The sequence below is a fragment of the Carcharhinus amblyrhynchos genome, chromosome 3, assembly GCF_965287045.1.
Source record: "Carcharhinus amblyrhynchos chromosome 3, sCarAmb.v2.hapA, whole genome shotgun sequence".
In the NCBI taxonomy this organism is placed as follows: domain Eukaryota; kingdom Metazoa; phylum Chordata; class Chondrichthyes; order Carcharhiniformes; family Carcharhinidae; genus Carcharhinus; species Carcharhinus amblyrhynchos.
In genome coordinates, this window is record NC_137326.1 from 51,957,457 (window position 1) to 51,974,380 (window position 16,924).

Below are 16,924 nucleotides of genomic sequence, written 5' to 3' on the forward strand. Positions count from 1 at the left end.
GAATTCTGAGGGTTAAGAGACTTTTATTCTAAAGGCGATTGACAGTATTTGAATATCTTTAAGACAGATGTAGATAGATTCTTGGAAACAAAGAGGTGAAAGATTATCAAGGGAAGGCAGGAATGTGACATTGAGATTAAAATTAAATCAGCCATGATCAAATTGTATGGTGGCAGAGCAGTTCGAGGGGCTGAATGGCCTACTCCTAATTTGCATTCTCCTATGCCTATTTGGCCAAGGAGGTACTTTAATAGGATCCTTTAAAAATGTGTGACCACACTAACCTGAAAATTGTTGGAATAGTTTCAGGTCCCCGGGTTATTCAGAGTAATGTTTTCAGCAAGTTCACTAAGAATGACACAAATCCAAGAATCTACATCAGTTGCCAGCTGATGTTTTTGTAAATTCTTCCCATTCTATGACCTTTCCGGAGAATTTTGTTCAGGATGGTTGTTAGTCATTTGAATTGTTGCTGCTGGTGGTCTGTACTGATTGTCACATTTGTTGATATTCACATGTACGTCCCTAGATAATTATATAAATGAGTTCCTGACAGGATAACAGTTCAACAATTTTTGTTCTCATTGCAAGGCTGGATTCCCAGGAAATAGTGTGAAACCTCTGGAACCAGTTCAGGAGAAGTAATTCGTAGCAACACCACCTAGCTCAATTGGCTGGACAGCTGGTGAGTGAGGCCGAGCATCACCAACAGTGCAGGTTCAGTTCTTGTATTGGCTGAGATTATTCATGCAGGTCTGTCTGTCCAACCTTGCCCCTCGCTTGTAACGTAATCCTCAGGTAAAAATCGCTATCACTCAGCTCGAGGGGAGTCATCTGGGACTATGGCAACTTTACTTAAATACCTCATGTCTAAAAAGCAACCCTCAGGTGCTACATCACAAGATTATATTTTTGGTAAACAAATCCATGTTTCAAAAAATAAATATCTGCAGCTTTTTGAATGGAAGATCCCTATCATCTTCACAGTTCAACATATGTTCCCTTTGCAAACCCATCAAGTGTACTCTGTTGTGGTCACTTCAGAGCTTCTCATTTCTTGATTAAAGCAAGCAGTCAAATTGCTACACTGGCATTGAGCTGGTTATCCCTGGCAGACAACTTGAGTGTTGTTCTGAACTGTAGATCCCAATGGGAGAAAGAAATGATTTGCACTTAACTTTTGCTGCCTCAGAACATCTGAAAGTAACCACTGAAGGCACTGAATCCTAATTGTCAGTTAGGAACCACACTGCATACTCCTGCAAACAGCAACGTGATAATCACGGAGACTTCTGTGTTATAGACTGTTAATTTGTAAAGTCCAAAGTGCAGGAATCTCTGCAAAAGATTGTATGTGGAACCTTGCCAGGGGAAGATGTATGCAATACCTTGAGGTAAACATCCCCTAGATCTCATGGCTTGGATGTTTTTAAGGTCCTGCATTGCTTTCTTTAAACCAATCTCAACAAACATCACCTTGATAGTTGTGGCTATAAATTTGTCCCTCACTAGGAGTGCTATGTGACGAGGATTATAGGTGCAACAAGTCTCGCTGGCCAAATTACCTTATCATTTCTTTCAAACATGATCTTCTAAACATATATGGCCAGATAATAAGTGTTTTTGTGACATTGATTTATGAGTAATCACTGTCCAAAAGACCTGAGGGAACTCCCCTGCCTCTTTTCTAAATAATGCATGGGTTCTCTTGTATCCACCCAAGTGGGACGGGAGCTCAGTTTAATGACGTATCTGAGAGATTGCACCTCTGGCATTTCCTCAGCGTTGCAAGTGGAGTATCAGGCCACATTTTTGTGCTCAAGCCTTTGTCGTGGGACCTGAACCTATGACCTTCTGACCCCGAGGCAAGCATGCTACCCCAAAGACACAGTTGACTGTTGCATCCTTCCAGATATAATTTCCAAAAAAAATGTAGTACGCAATGCAGTTGTGTGAGCACAGCGGCAGTTTGTTTTATGCCTAATTAACTGATCAAGTGGAAAACATTGTTTTGTATCGCATTCTTTGAAAAAGAGAAAAACCTGCACTTTTCACACTGAGTCTCTGATGTGTCTTGTACTCAATTGAACCTTCTGTTTGAAGCAGTGGGGTCATATGAGCTTAAATTTCACACATGGAAAACTGCCATCTCAACAGCTTTAGCTTTGGCACATAGTTATTGAGTTGCAGACTATGATTGTCAGTCAACCATAACCATGTATTATGATCACATATCTCTTTTCAGACCACATCCCCAGTTTTCCTGAGAAAATAGTACCCCTGGACATTGTCATGATGTATTATTATTCCCTCCTTTTATCTTCTATTCCCAACATTGTTGAAACTTATCCATGCTGTGGGTATTAAGATTGTGATCTTGCAGTGCATGACGTGAACATATTTTTTTAAAAAACAAGCTCTATGATTTGTATGGTGCTCTGTGAACTGAAGTTGAGTAGCACAAAAAATGTTCCCTCAGCGCTGACTGCTTTGTGGACTTGTTTCAGAAAGCTGCTTTTATTGTTTCGTGGAACTGACACCATGAATGTCCCAAGGTTTCATTTATTAATCATTACTCTCCAGATTTAAACACAAAGAAATGATTTGTGTTTTCAAAGGCCAATCTTTGACATAGAACGCTAGATTGACTGTCTTTTGACACACTTCAGCTGACAGGTGAGAATCTATGTAACACGTGTAGTCTAGTCAAACAGAGGGCCTCCCTTGATACACTTTAACCATTCAAAGATCTCCCATGCAGACTACACCATCCACCAAACAATACAGTTGAAGCCAGGTTATCCTTTGCCTGTCAACTAAACTGCTATTAAATGTTTCTAATTGCTCAATTTTCCCCATGCCCATACAACCATCCACATTTTATTGCCAAGGCTATTCAGGCCTTCTGTCTGTGCCAGCCAAAAATGTAGAGTAAAAAGAAACTAGCCGCTCATTTTAGTCCCATTTTCCAGGACCTGGTCTGTAGCCTTGCAAGTTGCAGCACTTCAGATACAGATTCAGCAACCCTTTAAATAAGGAGAGCATTTCAGCCTCAACCACCAATTTGGGCAGTGAATTCCAGATGCCCACCACCCTCTGGGTCAAAAAGTTTTCCCTCGTGTCCTTCTAATCCTTCCACAATGCACCTTAAATCTGTATCCCCTGGTAAATGATCCCTCGCTCAGGGAAATAACTCTTTCTTGTCTACCCTATCTAGGCCCCTCAAATTTATACACCTCAATAAGGTCACCCTTAGCCTCCTCTGTCTGAAGGAAAGCAATTCTAGCCTATTCAATCTTAGATCATAGCTGCAATTCTCACACCTTGTCCTTTGGTAAAAGAGCACAGGCATAACCAAGGTTGGGTGGTGTGCCCTGCCTCAGCAGAAATGATCCAATGAAAATATAATGATTTGTGATGGGATTGGTTCCATATATGTTGTCCTTGGTTGTAAAGAGGACGATATTTCAGAAAGTCAGAAGACTATCTTAAGTAGTTGATGCATGACTAAAGTTCAGTACCAGTGTTGAAGCTTGGCTGTTGGAATTGGTGTCGGGCATTCAAAACTAAGTTGTACCCCAATAATATTGTAAGTCATGTTTCCAGGATCACAGCCCTAACCATAGCACCTCACGACATCACTTAGTGTTGTGGCTGTTGTCGCTGGAGTGAATTTAAGCATCCACACCACTGTAATATAATTACATTGAATGACAAGTATATTTGTGGAGTCTAAGATTATTCAATCCGGATAACATTCACATCCCGCTTCAGCTTGTGACTTCCCTGTGACTTTGTCAAAAACTTTTTGACTGCCATTTGACACATTTCGGCTCAACCCCACTCTGCACGTTATTAGTGAGTTGCCTAACATCAAGATAAAACTAAATGTACTAATTTGTCGAATAGTTCTCCTCATCCAGATTGGGAAACATCTGCATTGTGTTAGCCTTGGATCAAGTTGTGGGTCAGGCGGTTGGCTGGAACCAACATGTGCAATTAAGTTTTTAACGTGTTTTCCACCTCACCCAGTCTACCATTCATTTGATTTAGTCTTGAGGAAGGAAAGAAAAACACACCTGTGTATGTCAGCATTGCAGAGCAAACTTGTTACCTCCATGCTAGTGGGTAGCACTAGATCCAGGAGATCAGTAGTTGCTGATCACAATTATTTGTTGTGGATGTTTTAGTTTGGGGAAGGTTGAGAGGAGGTGCTCAATATTGAGATGCCTTGACAGAATAAATAAGGAGAATCTATTTCCACTGGCACTGAAGATTGGTAACAGGGGAGGGAGTTTGAAGATAAGTGGCAAAAGAGTCACAAGTAGGGCTTTTATGCAGCAAGTTGTTATGATTTGGAATATGTTGCCTGAAAAGATAGTGGGAGCAAATTCAACATTGACTTTAATAGAGGAAATAGATGTATACTGAACTGAAAAATAGGTTGGACCAAATGGAAAAAGATGGTGAGAGGATCTAATTATATAGCTCATTCGACAGATCAGCCTAGGTGGTACAATGGTCATGCTACTGGACTGGTAATCCAGAGGCCTAGTCTAATGCTCTGCAGGCAAGGGTTCAAATCCCAATTTAAATTCAATCAATGATCTGGAATGGAACAAAAACTGCCAGTTTCAGTAATAGTGACCAAATGAAACCATGTAAAAGCTCATTTGGTTTACCAGTGTTGTTTAGGCAAGGAAATCTGCCAGGCATGTGACTGTAGACCTACAGCAAAGCAGTTAACTCTTAACTGACCTTTGAAATAGCCAAGCAAGCCAGCCAGTTCAAGGGAAATTAGGGAGGGGTAACAAATGTTGGCTTTGCCAGTGATGCCTACATCCCATGAAAGAAAAATAATTTAAAAAAAAAATTACATTGTACTGTAGGATTCTACAAGATTCAATCCTGAAGCTTACACATTGAATTTTCAAATCCCATGGACTCTGAGGGAAAGGCGAGTCAGGAGGCTAGTGACGCTATTAATTCAATGAGCCTTACAGATTTCCTTTTGCAATGTAACCTCACTACTCCCTTATTTGTTCTTCCAATAGAGTATATTTAAAAAAAAATTGTGTAGCCTGATTTGACAAAAAGATGGAGGTGTGGAAGTCCTGTGTTTTCCAGAGCCCATCCAATATGATGAAGCCTCTGGTTTCTGCCAACATCAAGTTGGCAAGCTCCAAGAAAAACTGAGTGTAGTGCTTGGTTGCAAAAAGTTCAGCCCGACAAAGAGTTGGTAACATTGTAAATGTATTAAATTTCTCAAAAGAATTGAATACAGTTTGATTCCATGGGCAGACTGTTGATTGTGAATTGTTTCAATGAATTATGGTATGCATCTTTGCAGAGTGCCATAATTGAAGACATTCATTCCAGTTGAAATGCAGTAGTTGGCATAAATTTGTCATATCATACCAGAGTTATTTGTTCCACTGTGTTGCCTGATCCAGATGTTTAATATCCCCCTAAAGGGGTGCAAGAGATATTTTTAACAAGTTTAGGATATGGTAGGTGGCAGTACTTAGCTAGGACCTTGTTGAGCTCATTTTGTCTACAGCTTTTGCCTTGAATAAAGCAAATTCTAGAGTTACTTAGCTGAGAGAGAGAGGGAGTAGGGTTGACCCCCTGACATCACTCTTCAGGCTAACTCCCTTCAAGCTAAAGCTAACACTTGCTCCAGGGTTGGTGCTGGAACCTGCTGGAAATGTGATTCACCTAATTCGCTCTCTGACTTGAGCAACGCACCCATGAGATTTTATGGGTGGAGGGAGGACTAAAATTGAATGGATACAGTTATGTGCTTTGCTTAAAAACTGCATTCTGCTTGCTGCTTCTGCTATCCTGCATGTACCCCACTTGTACAATTCGTATCGCTAAGAGTATCCCTTTTCTTTAGCTTTATAGTTTATGTATGTCAAAAAATTGTACAAATTGTATAAACTGTCTGAAAGCAATGAAGTATTTTTGTCCAAACAAAATGGTGCCAACTAACAATATTGATTATCGTAGACGGAATACTGTTTTGAATCGCATGCAGCATTTAGTATCTAACTCTTGCTTGACGGTGGTATGAGGAATTAGACCTCTGGTGTTAATTGATACAATCTTGAAAAGAAAATCTTGTTTTCTGCATGTCCATCCTTCTACCAGGAGCTTGATCAAAACCTGCCGCAGAAACAGCTGGAAGATCAGAAACGGGTATGTACACCTGGAAGTTGGGGATGGGCGGAACTTCCGCACCTGTTTTGGAAATGAACGATTCTTTACGCATTAAATCAGCTTTGTTATAGATTGCAGTAATGGACTGTCTGCTTTGGAAGATAATAGACATAATCTACAACAATACGTGTTTAATATGATTACAATTTTTCACTCTGAAAAAAACACAGTAAAGTGCCTGAAGCAAGATAAAGTCTTGTGTTTGAAACATTCAGAAAGGGAATCATATTCCCAAAATACTTATTTTCCAGACACAATTATAGCAAATTATTGCAGTTAATTGGTGTCTGACACTTCAGTCCTTGAGGGCACGGCAAATGCAGTGACTTGATCTTCATTGTTAAAGAAGATTAGAGATTGGTTATGTGTGAACGTGCAAATTAAATGGCTTTGCGTGTACATTGAACAAAAAGAGTGACCCTTTTAAGTAAATGTGATTCACTGACATAATCCTAATCCTTTATGTATTTACAGAATGATTCAGCATGTGCATTTCATTGGGAAGGAGGGGGAGGAGAGAAAAAGAGGGAGAAGGAAGGGCTTGGATTATAATCATGCAATACATCCTGTGTAGGAGGAATACAATGACAAGTTTTTGTCTCAAACTTTCTAGCGTTTACTCAAATATGAAATAGATGATTGACAACCTTTTTCTTTAAAAAGATTTTGCATAAATTCCAACGTGAAGTTTACACAAGCTGTGTAGATACTTTAAGAATATAGTGGATTGTGAATGCTAGTCTGTGGCAAGATGCACTTTGGAAAAGGCTCTGTTAAAATTGCTTAATGTGCTCAAGGTATGTTTTATATGAGAACACTTGCAATTTATTTCAATCAACAGCAGTCCTTTAAAACCACATGCAATGAAATGACAAAATAGAATTCCGTTGCAGACAGTGACATGTTGGCAAAATTAACAAGAGAATTTTGAGGCTAAAAAGATGTGTGTCGCATTTCTGCTGCTTTTTCTTTCACTAAATCTACCTTCCCTGGAAAAAAAAAGCTCGCGCACAAGTTGAAAGGGCTCCTTTCTAACCTAAAATGTAAAAAGCCTGACATGAGAAGATTACACAATTGGATCTTGAATGGATGAATCAGGGCAGATAAGAGAAGTAAACATAGGGGAACATCAAGGCAATAGTGACCATAATATAATGCACTTTCCAATGATGATGGGAAAAAACAGGTTAATAGATGAGAGAAATAGCTGATTTTGAAGGACTGAGAATAGAACTCAAAATAAATTGGCAACCATATTAGCAAATAATAATGCAAAACAATAATGGAGAACATTTAAATAGTGCAGGGAAAGATATCCTAAAGCATAAAGTTTGCATTAATGGAACGCAATGGACGATTAGCCATGAGGGAACAATTAAGAAAGAGACACTAAGTACATGGACAGCAGAGGAGACCGTGATAAAAGACAATACAAAGAGATTAGGAAAGAATTGTGTGAAAATTAGCAAAGTAAAGAGGAACCATTAGTGAGACAATAGCATAGGGAGAATGTCACTGGATTAGTGACATCAGTAGTCCATTAGCAGTTGAGGTTAATCTACCAGAGCAACTGGTAGAATTTAAATTCAATTTATAGATCTGGAATATGTAGCTAATCTCAGCAACTGTTATCATGAAGCTATCACAGATGGCATAACAACATGTCTTGGGAAGGAAATCTACTGTTCTCATTTGGTCTGGCCTATGTGTGATTCCATACCCACAACAATGTGGCTGACTCTTACCTGCTCTTTGAAATAGCTTAGCAAGCCATTCAGTTCAAGGCCAATTAGGGGCGAGCAACAAATGCTGGCTTTGCCTGTGACACTTGCACTCCATTAAAAGAAATAATGGTAAAAAACCCAAATTATTAAGGGACATAAAACAAAATAGTATCATAATTTACAGGCAAATCAATAAAAAAAAAAGAAGGCAGTGATAGGAAGAGGACCAGTAAGCGAGAGACAAGATAATACCCAAGATGGCAAAAATATAATATAATTTAGCTTCACTTCTTAGCAGGCTTAAGTGGATGTGACATAGAACAATGAGATGAGTGCTTTATGAAATTAAAAATGGATGTATTGAAGAAACTAATCAAGCTCCAAGGATAAAGCCCAAATAAGGATGGATTGAATCTCCATATTTGAAAAAATTAAGGAGAAAAGACAGCAGAGGCATTACTAGAGACATTTAATGATTCCTTAGGAAAAGGTGTGATGCCAGAAGACTGACAAATAGCTAATTTAGTTCCTACCTTTAAGAAGGGGGACAAAATATGTCTGGGGAATTATAGACAAATTAGTTTAACAATATTGGCAGGAAAAATAATGGAACTCCTACTAAAGGAGAATAAATGAACATCTAGAAATGAAAAAAAAATGAATAATCTGCATGGATTTCAGAGGAAATCTGTCTGACCAACATTTTCTTTCAGAAGGTAACAGTAGACAATGGTTATGTGCTAGATGTTAATTATCTGGATTTCCAAAAGACATGATTATTGCCCTATAATGGACTAGTAAGGTTAGTGAATTGGAAGTATGAGGATAAATGATGAAATGGATTGTTTGCTCACTTCAAGACAAAGCAGAGCGTGGGAATGAAAGGTCATTATTCCGAATGGTAGAAGGTGGGGAGTGTTGTTCCACAAGGACCAAGGTTGGGACCACTCCTGCTCACAATTTAGATTAATGATTTGGACTTTCAAATTAAAAATGCCATTTCTAAATTTGTGAATGACACCAAGTTGGTGATCTGCAGTTAATACTGAAGAGAACTGTATCAAATGAGGACACTAAAACTTGCAGAATAAGTAACTAATTGGCAAATGAAGTTTAACAAATGATAAATGTGGTCAGTGTATCTTGGTAGGAAGAATAGGGAAGTCGGTCGTTATTTGGAAAGTGCATGTCTGGCTGGGATAAAGGAACAATGGGATCTCTACATGTGTCACAGGTTAACAGGGCCATTTAAAAACCAAGCTATGTTTTGAAGGTGATGGACTTGAAATGTTGGAAATTTATGCAAAATTTATATCAACATTTGGTTAAGAGAACAATTTGAGTACTGCGTGCAGTTCTGTGCACCATATTATAAAAAGGATATAGAGGCATTGGAGAGGATTGAGAATATTTACAAGGATGATATCGGAAATGTGTGAGTTGGCAAATCAGGAATAGATTTACAGGCTTGGTCTCATATTTGAGACCGAATAAAGACCTTTATAATTATGAAAGGCTTTGAGAGAGTGAATGCAGAGAATATTCCCTCTTGTAGGAAGAGTGCAAAAAGAGGCCATCAATGGAAGATAGTCACCAGAAAATTTAGAAGACTCTTATTCACCCAAGGAGTGATGAGAATACGGCATTCACTACCATGGAGTGGTTGAAGCTAATGTTATGGATGCTTTCAAGTGGAGCTGGACAGTCACGTGAGAGGGAAAGAATGAATGGGTGATTGCAATGGTAGATTTAGATCAGGAAAGATGGGAAGAGGTTTGCATGGAGCACATCACTGATATTAACTGAGTAGTCTGTTTCCTTGATGTTTATCCTATGTAACTTTTTATGTTTACCTCTGATTTGGTGTTTTGAAATTAAGCAGCCTAAGAAATTACTTTTGAAATGGTGGAGGTTGATCTTTTTCAGTTGTGGTTGATTTGAAGACAAGTGGGATGTTGCTCAGTGAATCTATTCATTACGTTTAACCTTTTGGCTGTGGTAATGACAGTGAAATCACACTGACGTTATAATCTGTTTGATGTTTGGATCCCATTTGAAATAACATTTTTAATTGCCCTTGTATTCTATTGATTACTGGTGGCTTTCGGGCTCGAATGTGCCATTTGTATCCTAAGGTAGTTGGGTGGTGAAAGTATTGTAAACGCTTGATGGGTTCACTCAGATACAGTGAGTTATATTTGGGTAATTATATTGGAGCATGTATGTGGGAGGGATTTTCTTTCTTTGTGTCAGGTGAAGTAGCTTGCTGAGCACGCATCACAATTAATATTCCGCTAAACGTGCTGCAGGCTTTATTATTGGACTGTAGATTTCTGAAAAGACACATTTTGGCAAAAAAGGCTTAGAAATGTACTGTTTAGCGTGTGGTAATTAACAGCAGCCTCAGCGGGTGTTGCAGCTGAGAATTGATTGTTTTGGAATTTACTCTCGAGGTTAATATATTGGTGACTTTACATTTTGCCTTGTAGTCTTTCTCTCTAATCTCCCTGTACCTAAACGTGCTCTAAGGACCAGTGGGAGTATTTGAAATTCAAGGCAGTCGTGCACCTTGTAGAATGAGATCAGAATTTCACACTTGCCTTCAAGTATATTTTTCCAAATTCTGAGATTAAGCAGTTATCCTGCTGATTTTCTTTTTTCCAGCTATGTTTTCTGATTTGTACAGCAAGATCACAAAAGTTACAGCCATTTGTTTCACAGATTCCAGAAACCTGATTCATGCCTTTATATAAGCAGAAAGTTTTAATAACTACCTGACCAGCAGTTCAAGAGCAGAGGAGTTTGCCCTATATTTATACTATTTGAGAGAGAGAGAGAGAGAAAAAAATCAATTTTTTTTCAAACATGAAATTAGTGGGGTCAACTTGGCCAGTGGCCCAAAACTGGTGGTATTAAAGTAAACTTTATGAAAAACTTTAAACCACAAAAACAGTGGAAATTGGGATGTCAGCAAGTTTACTGCAAAGGTTCAAATTTGGAATTTTGCATTATACCCAGCTCTGCCTCGTTACTGCTATTCCTGATCCCTCCCATTTCCCCAATCTGTCAGACCACTTGTTCAGCCATGCAATACTGGGTGAGCAGAAATTCCCTCCAGTCAAACATTGGGCTGATCGAAGCTACTGTGTTTGGCCCCACTCTGTACTTTGTTACCTAGCACTGATCCCATCCCTCTTCGTGATGATTGTCTGAGGCTGAACCAGATCGTTCCGATCTTGATGCTGTATTTGACCTCGAGATGAACTTCTGATTGTATATCCATATCATCACTAAGACTATTTACGTGCATCTCTTTAAACACTTAACTCCATCCCTGCCTCTTGTTTATTTTCTGATGAAACCCACATTTGTGTCCTTGCCACCTCCTAGGTTTGACTTGTCCAATGTTTTCCTGCTGGATTCCCATGTTCAGCCCTTCAGACACTTGAGGTCATCCAAAACTCAGCAGTCTGCGAACTTTCTTTCTCACACCCAAGTCCTGTTCACCTTGTAGTCACTGACCTACATTGGCTCCCAATTAAGCAAACTTTAAGGGTCTCATCGTCCTTCTGAAATACCTTCAAGGCCTTGTCATCTAGTTCCTCCCTTTCTCTGAAACCTCCTCCAGCATCTCAACCCTCCAAAATATCTGCTGCTTCCAGTTCTGTTTTCATGAGCCTCCTGATGTCTAATCAATCCACTTTGGTACCTGTGCTTGGAATTGTCTAGGCCCTAAGCTCAAAGTCCCTCCTCCTCTCTATCTCCCTTTCCTCCTTTTAAGACTTTCTTTAAAATCTATCTTCTTGACCAAATTCTTGGTCAGTTATCCTAGTACCTCCTTATATGATTCTATCAAATTTTGTTTTACAATGCTCCTGTGAAGCATGTTGAGGTGCTTTATTATGTTAAAGGTGCTATATAAATACTAGATGTTATTTTTGGTCACATTGAAGTTATGAAGTCTTCAACAACTTGTGGCGGTTCATCGATCCATCAACCAAACACTGATTTATTAATTGAATTGATTGAGAAGTCCAATTTTTGGTCATTTACGTTACCATTCCATTCAAGTCCATTCCATGCAAGTCACTGCTCAAAATGGCAAGCTGTGGGACATCATTGGTATGATGCAGTCCCTTGTTCTTGATTCTCACTGTTTTCCTTTCCACTCCTATTGTGGACGACAGTTCCACTGTTTGACCCCAGCATCCTGTTTTGTCATTGCTTGTTGGATTTTTGTACAATTTAGTAACTTCTCTCCTCATCAGTTCTTCCTGTGTCAATTTTCATGACACAACTTCTGCAAAACTCTTCGTTGAGAAAATCGAGGCTACGGGAAAATTGAAGCTACAGTGCTTTTTGATCAGCCCATTATAGATCCACCTTGAATCATGCAAAATGGATATGGTGACTCTCATTCTTCTAGCTCCAGCTACGTATTTCTAACACGGCTATAGCGCAGGACTATACCCTGGATTTTTCTTTACTTTTAGATGTCCCAGGATTTATTTTCCATTCCAATCCTATTCTCAGTTTTTATCACAACAGAGCCATATCTTTTCAATTCATGTACTGCATGGTGGCACGGTGGTTAGCATTGCTGCCTATTCTGCAAACATACGTGATGAAATGTCACCAGCCAATTGCTTGTCCAGATAAAGATAAATGTTTCTTTTCTTTGCAAGGACTTTGCGCTGCATTTTGTTCAAATCCAGCATACCAGTTGCTTTAAGCAGCTTTATATTTCCCCAGGACCCATTACATTTTTTTACTTTTAAAATATGGGCATATGGGTGGCATAATGGTTAACACTGCTGCCTCAGTGCCAGGGACCTGGGTTCAATTCCCAGCTTGGATCACTGTCTGACAAGACCCTGCAAGTTCTCTTCCTGTTTCTGCATGGGTTTTCTCCCACAGCCTGAAAGACGTGCTGGTTGGATGCATTGGCCATGCTAAATTCTCCGAGTGTACCCGAATGGGCGCCGGGGTATAGCAACTAGGGGATTTTCACGGTAACTTTGTTGCAATGTTAATGTAAATCTATTTTGACACTAATAAATAAACTTTAAAAGCATTGGTACTTTTCCCAATCCCCTCATGCCCTCAGAAGGTGGGGATGCTTTATAAAATCTCAACAAATTGTGTTTTGTAGTGGTCTGGGTACAGCTGAGTGACTTGCTCGGCCATCCAATAGACAACCAAGAGCCAGAATTGGGTAGGATTGGAGTTACAAGTAGGTCAGATCTAGGTAAAGCTAGTAGAATAAATTAATAAACCCTTTAAGTTTTCAACAACAATCAGTGGCTTCTTAGTTACTTTTAGTGGCACTGGCTCTTCATTTTCAGATTTATTTTCTAACTCATTTCAAAGAGCATCAGTGGGAACTGAATTAGCGTTCCATAGGTTACACGTTCAGTGACATGTGCACTAAACTATGTCTCTTGAAGATAGGTGAATTTGGGGTATTCTTTTACACCTGCTGCCAACCTTGTGAAACCACTTCAAAGTGGCTATTCCTTATTGGTGAAGCCAGGCAGTGAGTGCCACTGAACTTGGTGACAGTGGAAGTGTAACCTCATTAACATTTAAGGTTTGCACATGAGCGCATCCTGGCAAGGGCACTTGACAATAGTAGAGAGCATTTGGAACACTAGTTTTTGCAACCTGCTGCTCCTTCCTCCTTTCCAGTCACCTCTCTGTGGCTCACTGAAATAAACCTGAGCATCTCTGGCTAAGAACAGTGCGGGCTAATAATTGAGCCATAGAAATTCCTGGTTACAATTACTGAGCATCAAATTCCCATGGTGTACTTATTTACTGAGCTGTCAAGAGAGAGGCATTTGATACAGGGCCCAATTACTAAACACAAGTTTGACTCAGCAAGTAATAGAATGAAGCTTGACACTTTTTTTAATGAAACTTCTGATGCTGAGCCATCAGCAAAGGCTGAAGCACATTCATTAATTCATTACATATGCAAAGGATTTATCTTGATGCCATCTGCAGGCAACCTTTATGGCTCTACAAAATTTTGCAGTCTTGACTTGACAATGCAAGTCAAGCTCATCATTGCAGTTCTGCTCCAAGACGCACTGCCATCTCCTGCCTTGCATTTTGAGATAGAATTCATACTTAAGAGAAAATAAATGAGGAAACATTTATTAAGTGACTATAGTCATTCTCATGGCTGGATTCTTCTATTTTCAAAGCTCTTTGATAGTCTATCAAAGGCTGTATGCTGGAGTGCTTTAAGCTTCAGTGTTCTCTTTAGCTACCATTTCATATTTGGCTATTTTCAACTTTGGTCTCTGATCTTACAGTTTTGATCCAAAGAAATGGGGGTGGAAAACTCCCTTTGTACCTAATGACGATCTAATGGTTTACATACCTGGTGCAAGATCTAATGTCATCCTCTTATTAGGATTGCGACCTCTTTCTGTAAATACAGACAGTCACCCCAATTCTCTTAACAAAATTAACAAGACTCAACTTTAACATAGTAAAATGTTCCAAGGCGCTTGGAAGAAGCGTTATCAAACAAAATTTGTCACCAAGCTGTAGAGCATTATACAGGAGACCATAAGATTGGTCACCAAAGGTAGGCTTTAAGGAGCACTGTCATGGAGGAGGGTACAGTGAGACAGAAGTATTCAGGAAGTCTGGGCAGCAGATGTTGCAATGGTAAAATGAAGGAAATTGGGGCTGTATTAAAAGTCAGAGTTGCAGAAATGTAAAATCCTCCAAGCACGGAAGAGATTAGAGTTGGTGAGCAATGAAGCTTTGGAGGGGTTTGAACACCAAGATAAAAATTTTTTAATTCATAGTTACCGGGCTGGGAGCCAAACTGGGCTAGGTGAGCACAAGGGATGATGGGTGAACTGGACTTCATGTTAGGATATGGATGATGAAGTTTTGAATGAAACTTGTGGTTTGCGGACGGTGGTTGATCAGAGGCCAGAAGGTGTTTGGAAGTGTTGTAAATAGATGTATTGAAGAGGTTTTGGAAGCAGATGGGCTGAGACTAGGCAGAGATGAGAATGAAGTTTTGGTGGTGGAGTGGATATGGGGTTCATAATCAAACTTTTTTCATCTCACTTCTCCTGTCTTGAAGAATATCTTCATAAATATTCTGGTGCTTCTGTGCTATGTTGGAACACAAATTTGAAGTAGAATTTTTTTTTGCCACTCACTTTTAAGGAAATTTGAGAATAGTAATGTATCTCCCAAAGCATAATGTTGTATTTTGCTCTGTGTTTTGTAGTAAAAACTTGGAGATGAGGCAGATATTGGCCTTGAATCTTGGTATCTGGCAGCCCTACATCTGCTTCTGCCCAGACCACCATTGGTTTGCCCATGACAATACACACACTTTAATCTAGTTATTGTTGAATCATCTTTGGTTACACTGGCTAGGAAGAAGTGCTTTCCTTCAATGAGCATGTCGATTTTGAAGAGGTATACTTTACGATCATCAAGAGTCCTAAAATGCTTCTTCATGTTGTCCTGCAGTATGACTACTTTCACTAATGTTGCGTTTTCTTTTGTCGTCACAATTACACCTGTTCATTCTCTCAAAGCTCTGTACCCTCTGCTTGTCTAACACGTTTGTTTTTGCCTTGCCAAGGGTGAAGCTCTAAGGCAGATCTTGGTCAATCGTTACCATGGCAACGTCAGGTCAGTAGGTAGAAGAGACAGCCTGACTAATTTTCACAATGGTCCACTGTCAGCAGGAGGGATCAACAAATCTCTTGAACGAGGTAAGATATACCTTTTTGCCGCAATCCAGCAACCACATGATACAAGTCCTTGAGGTAGTTGCAGAGTCTGTGGTGACAGGATCTGAGATCATATTTCTGGTTAATGAACTGGAAGATGTTTTCTATAAACAGCTTTCATGCAAGTAATAGCCAGGGATAAAGACCTAAAGGGAAAGATCAGCAATGGAGTGGAGGGCAGGAATGATTAAATGATAAAAGTAATGAATGGTGCTTCTAATTTTATGGCAGATTATAAATGGACCACACAATTTCTTAAAAATTATACATTGTGAAACTTGACTGGATACATAAGGGGCAGCCATGGTATAGATGGAACATATTTGGTAACTACCATAGACCTGCCTTTGAGATATCCATGGAATCTGTGAATTTGACTTTCTTCAATGAAGACCGATGGAATTTCTGAGCAAACGCTCAGTCTAGTGAAAGTGTTCAAGCTAATTTTTCAGATTTGGAACACTCTAGTACAATTTGTCTACAGAGATCTTGTGGCTTCTTATCCTTGCCTGAACTTAACAATTTGTTACGAGTCTGTGCCAGTCCAAAAACAGGCAGAGTGCCTTGTATCAGAAAAGGTACCGAACAAACTTATTCATTGTGAGATTGAGTCTTTCATAATTGCTGGCTTGAGATGATCTCCTCTTTAAGTGTTGAAGATTCAGTTCTTTATAATACTCCCATAAGTTAGAGAGATCCTCAAAGATGAGAGGCTAATAGTGAACATCACATTATTTTTGGATGTTGTGCTAACTTCTGAAGCTTAGGTGTTATTAACTAAATGCCTTGATAATAGTTTGACATCAACGTGGCGAGAAGAAGTTGGAATCCTGATCTCAAGCATCTATATTACTGACACAGTGGATTAATACTTTGCATTTATTGAACATTGGGAGATTATTAAATAAATGCAGTGGAGCAAGACAGATTGGAAGCCAGTTGGGACAGCCAAACCAATAACGAGCTGCCTCTAAGATGTGCCGATATGGCACATTTTAACCAGTTTTTTTTTCCCCAGCATCAGTTATTGCCAAAACCTTGTCATTTAATTGAATCCAGACAGATAGCTGGCTATATGGTAGCTGAAATAGCATCAGATATCCTGCTGTTGGCTTTGCAGACATACTGCACAAAGCCAAGGCCAAATCAGCCTCTGCTCCTTGGTTTACCTCAGAAAACTGTGTACACATTTTTAAAATTACC

At 39.4% G+C, this 16,924-nt stretch overlaps 1 protein-coding gene across 1 annotated transcript in view; it reads left to right on the plus strand.

The window, feature by feature from the left end:
• itpr1a (inositol 1,4,5-trisphosphate receptor, type 1a) overlaps positions 1–16,924 on the plus strand; it is a 516,106-nt gene that overhangs the window by 451,946 nt on the left and 47,236 nt on the right. The window contains exons 44-45 of the mRNA XM_080184007.1: positions 6,154–6,201; positions 15,571–15,703. Coding sequence (XP_080040133.1) covers positions 6,154–6,201; positions 15,571–15,703 — 181 coding nt within the window. The remainder of the gene's footprint in view (positions 1–6,153; positions 6,202–15,570; positions 15,704–16,924) is intronic.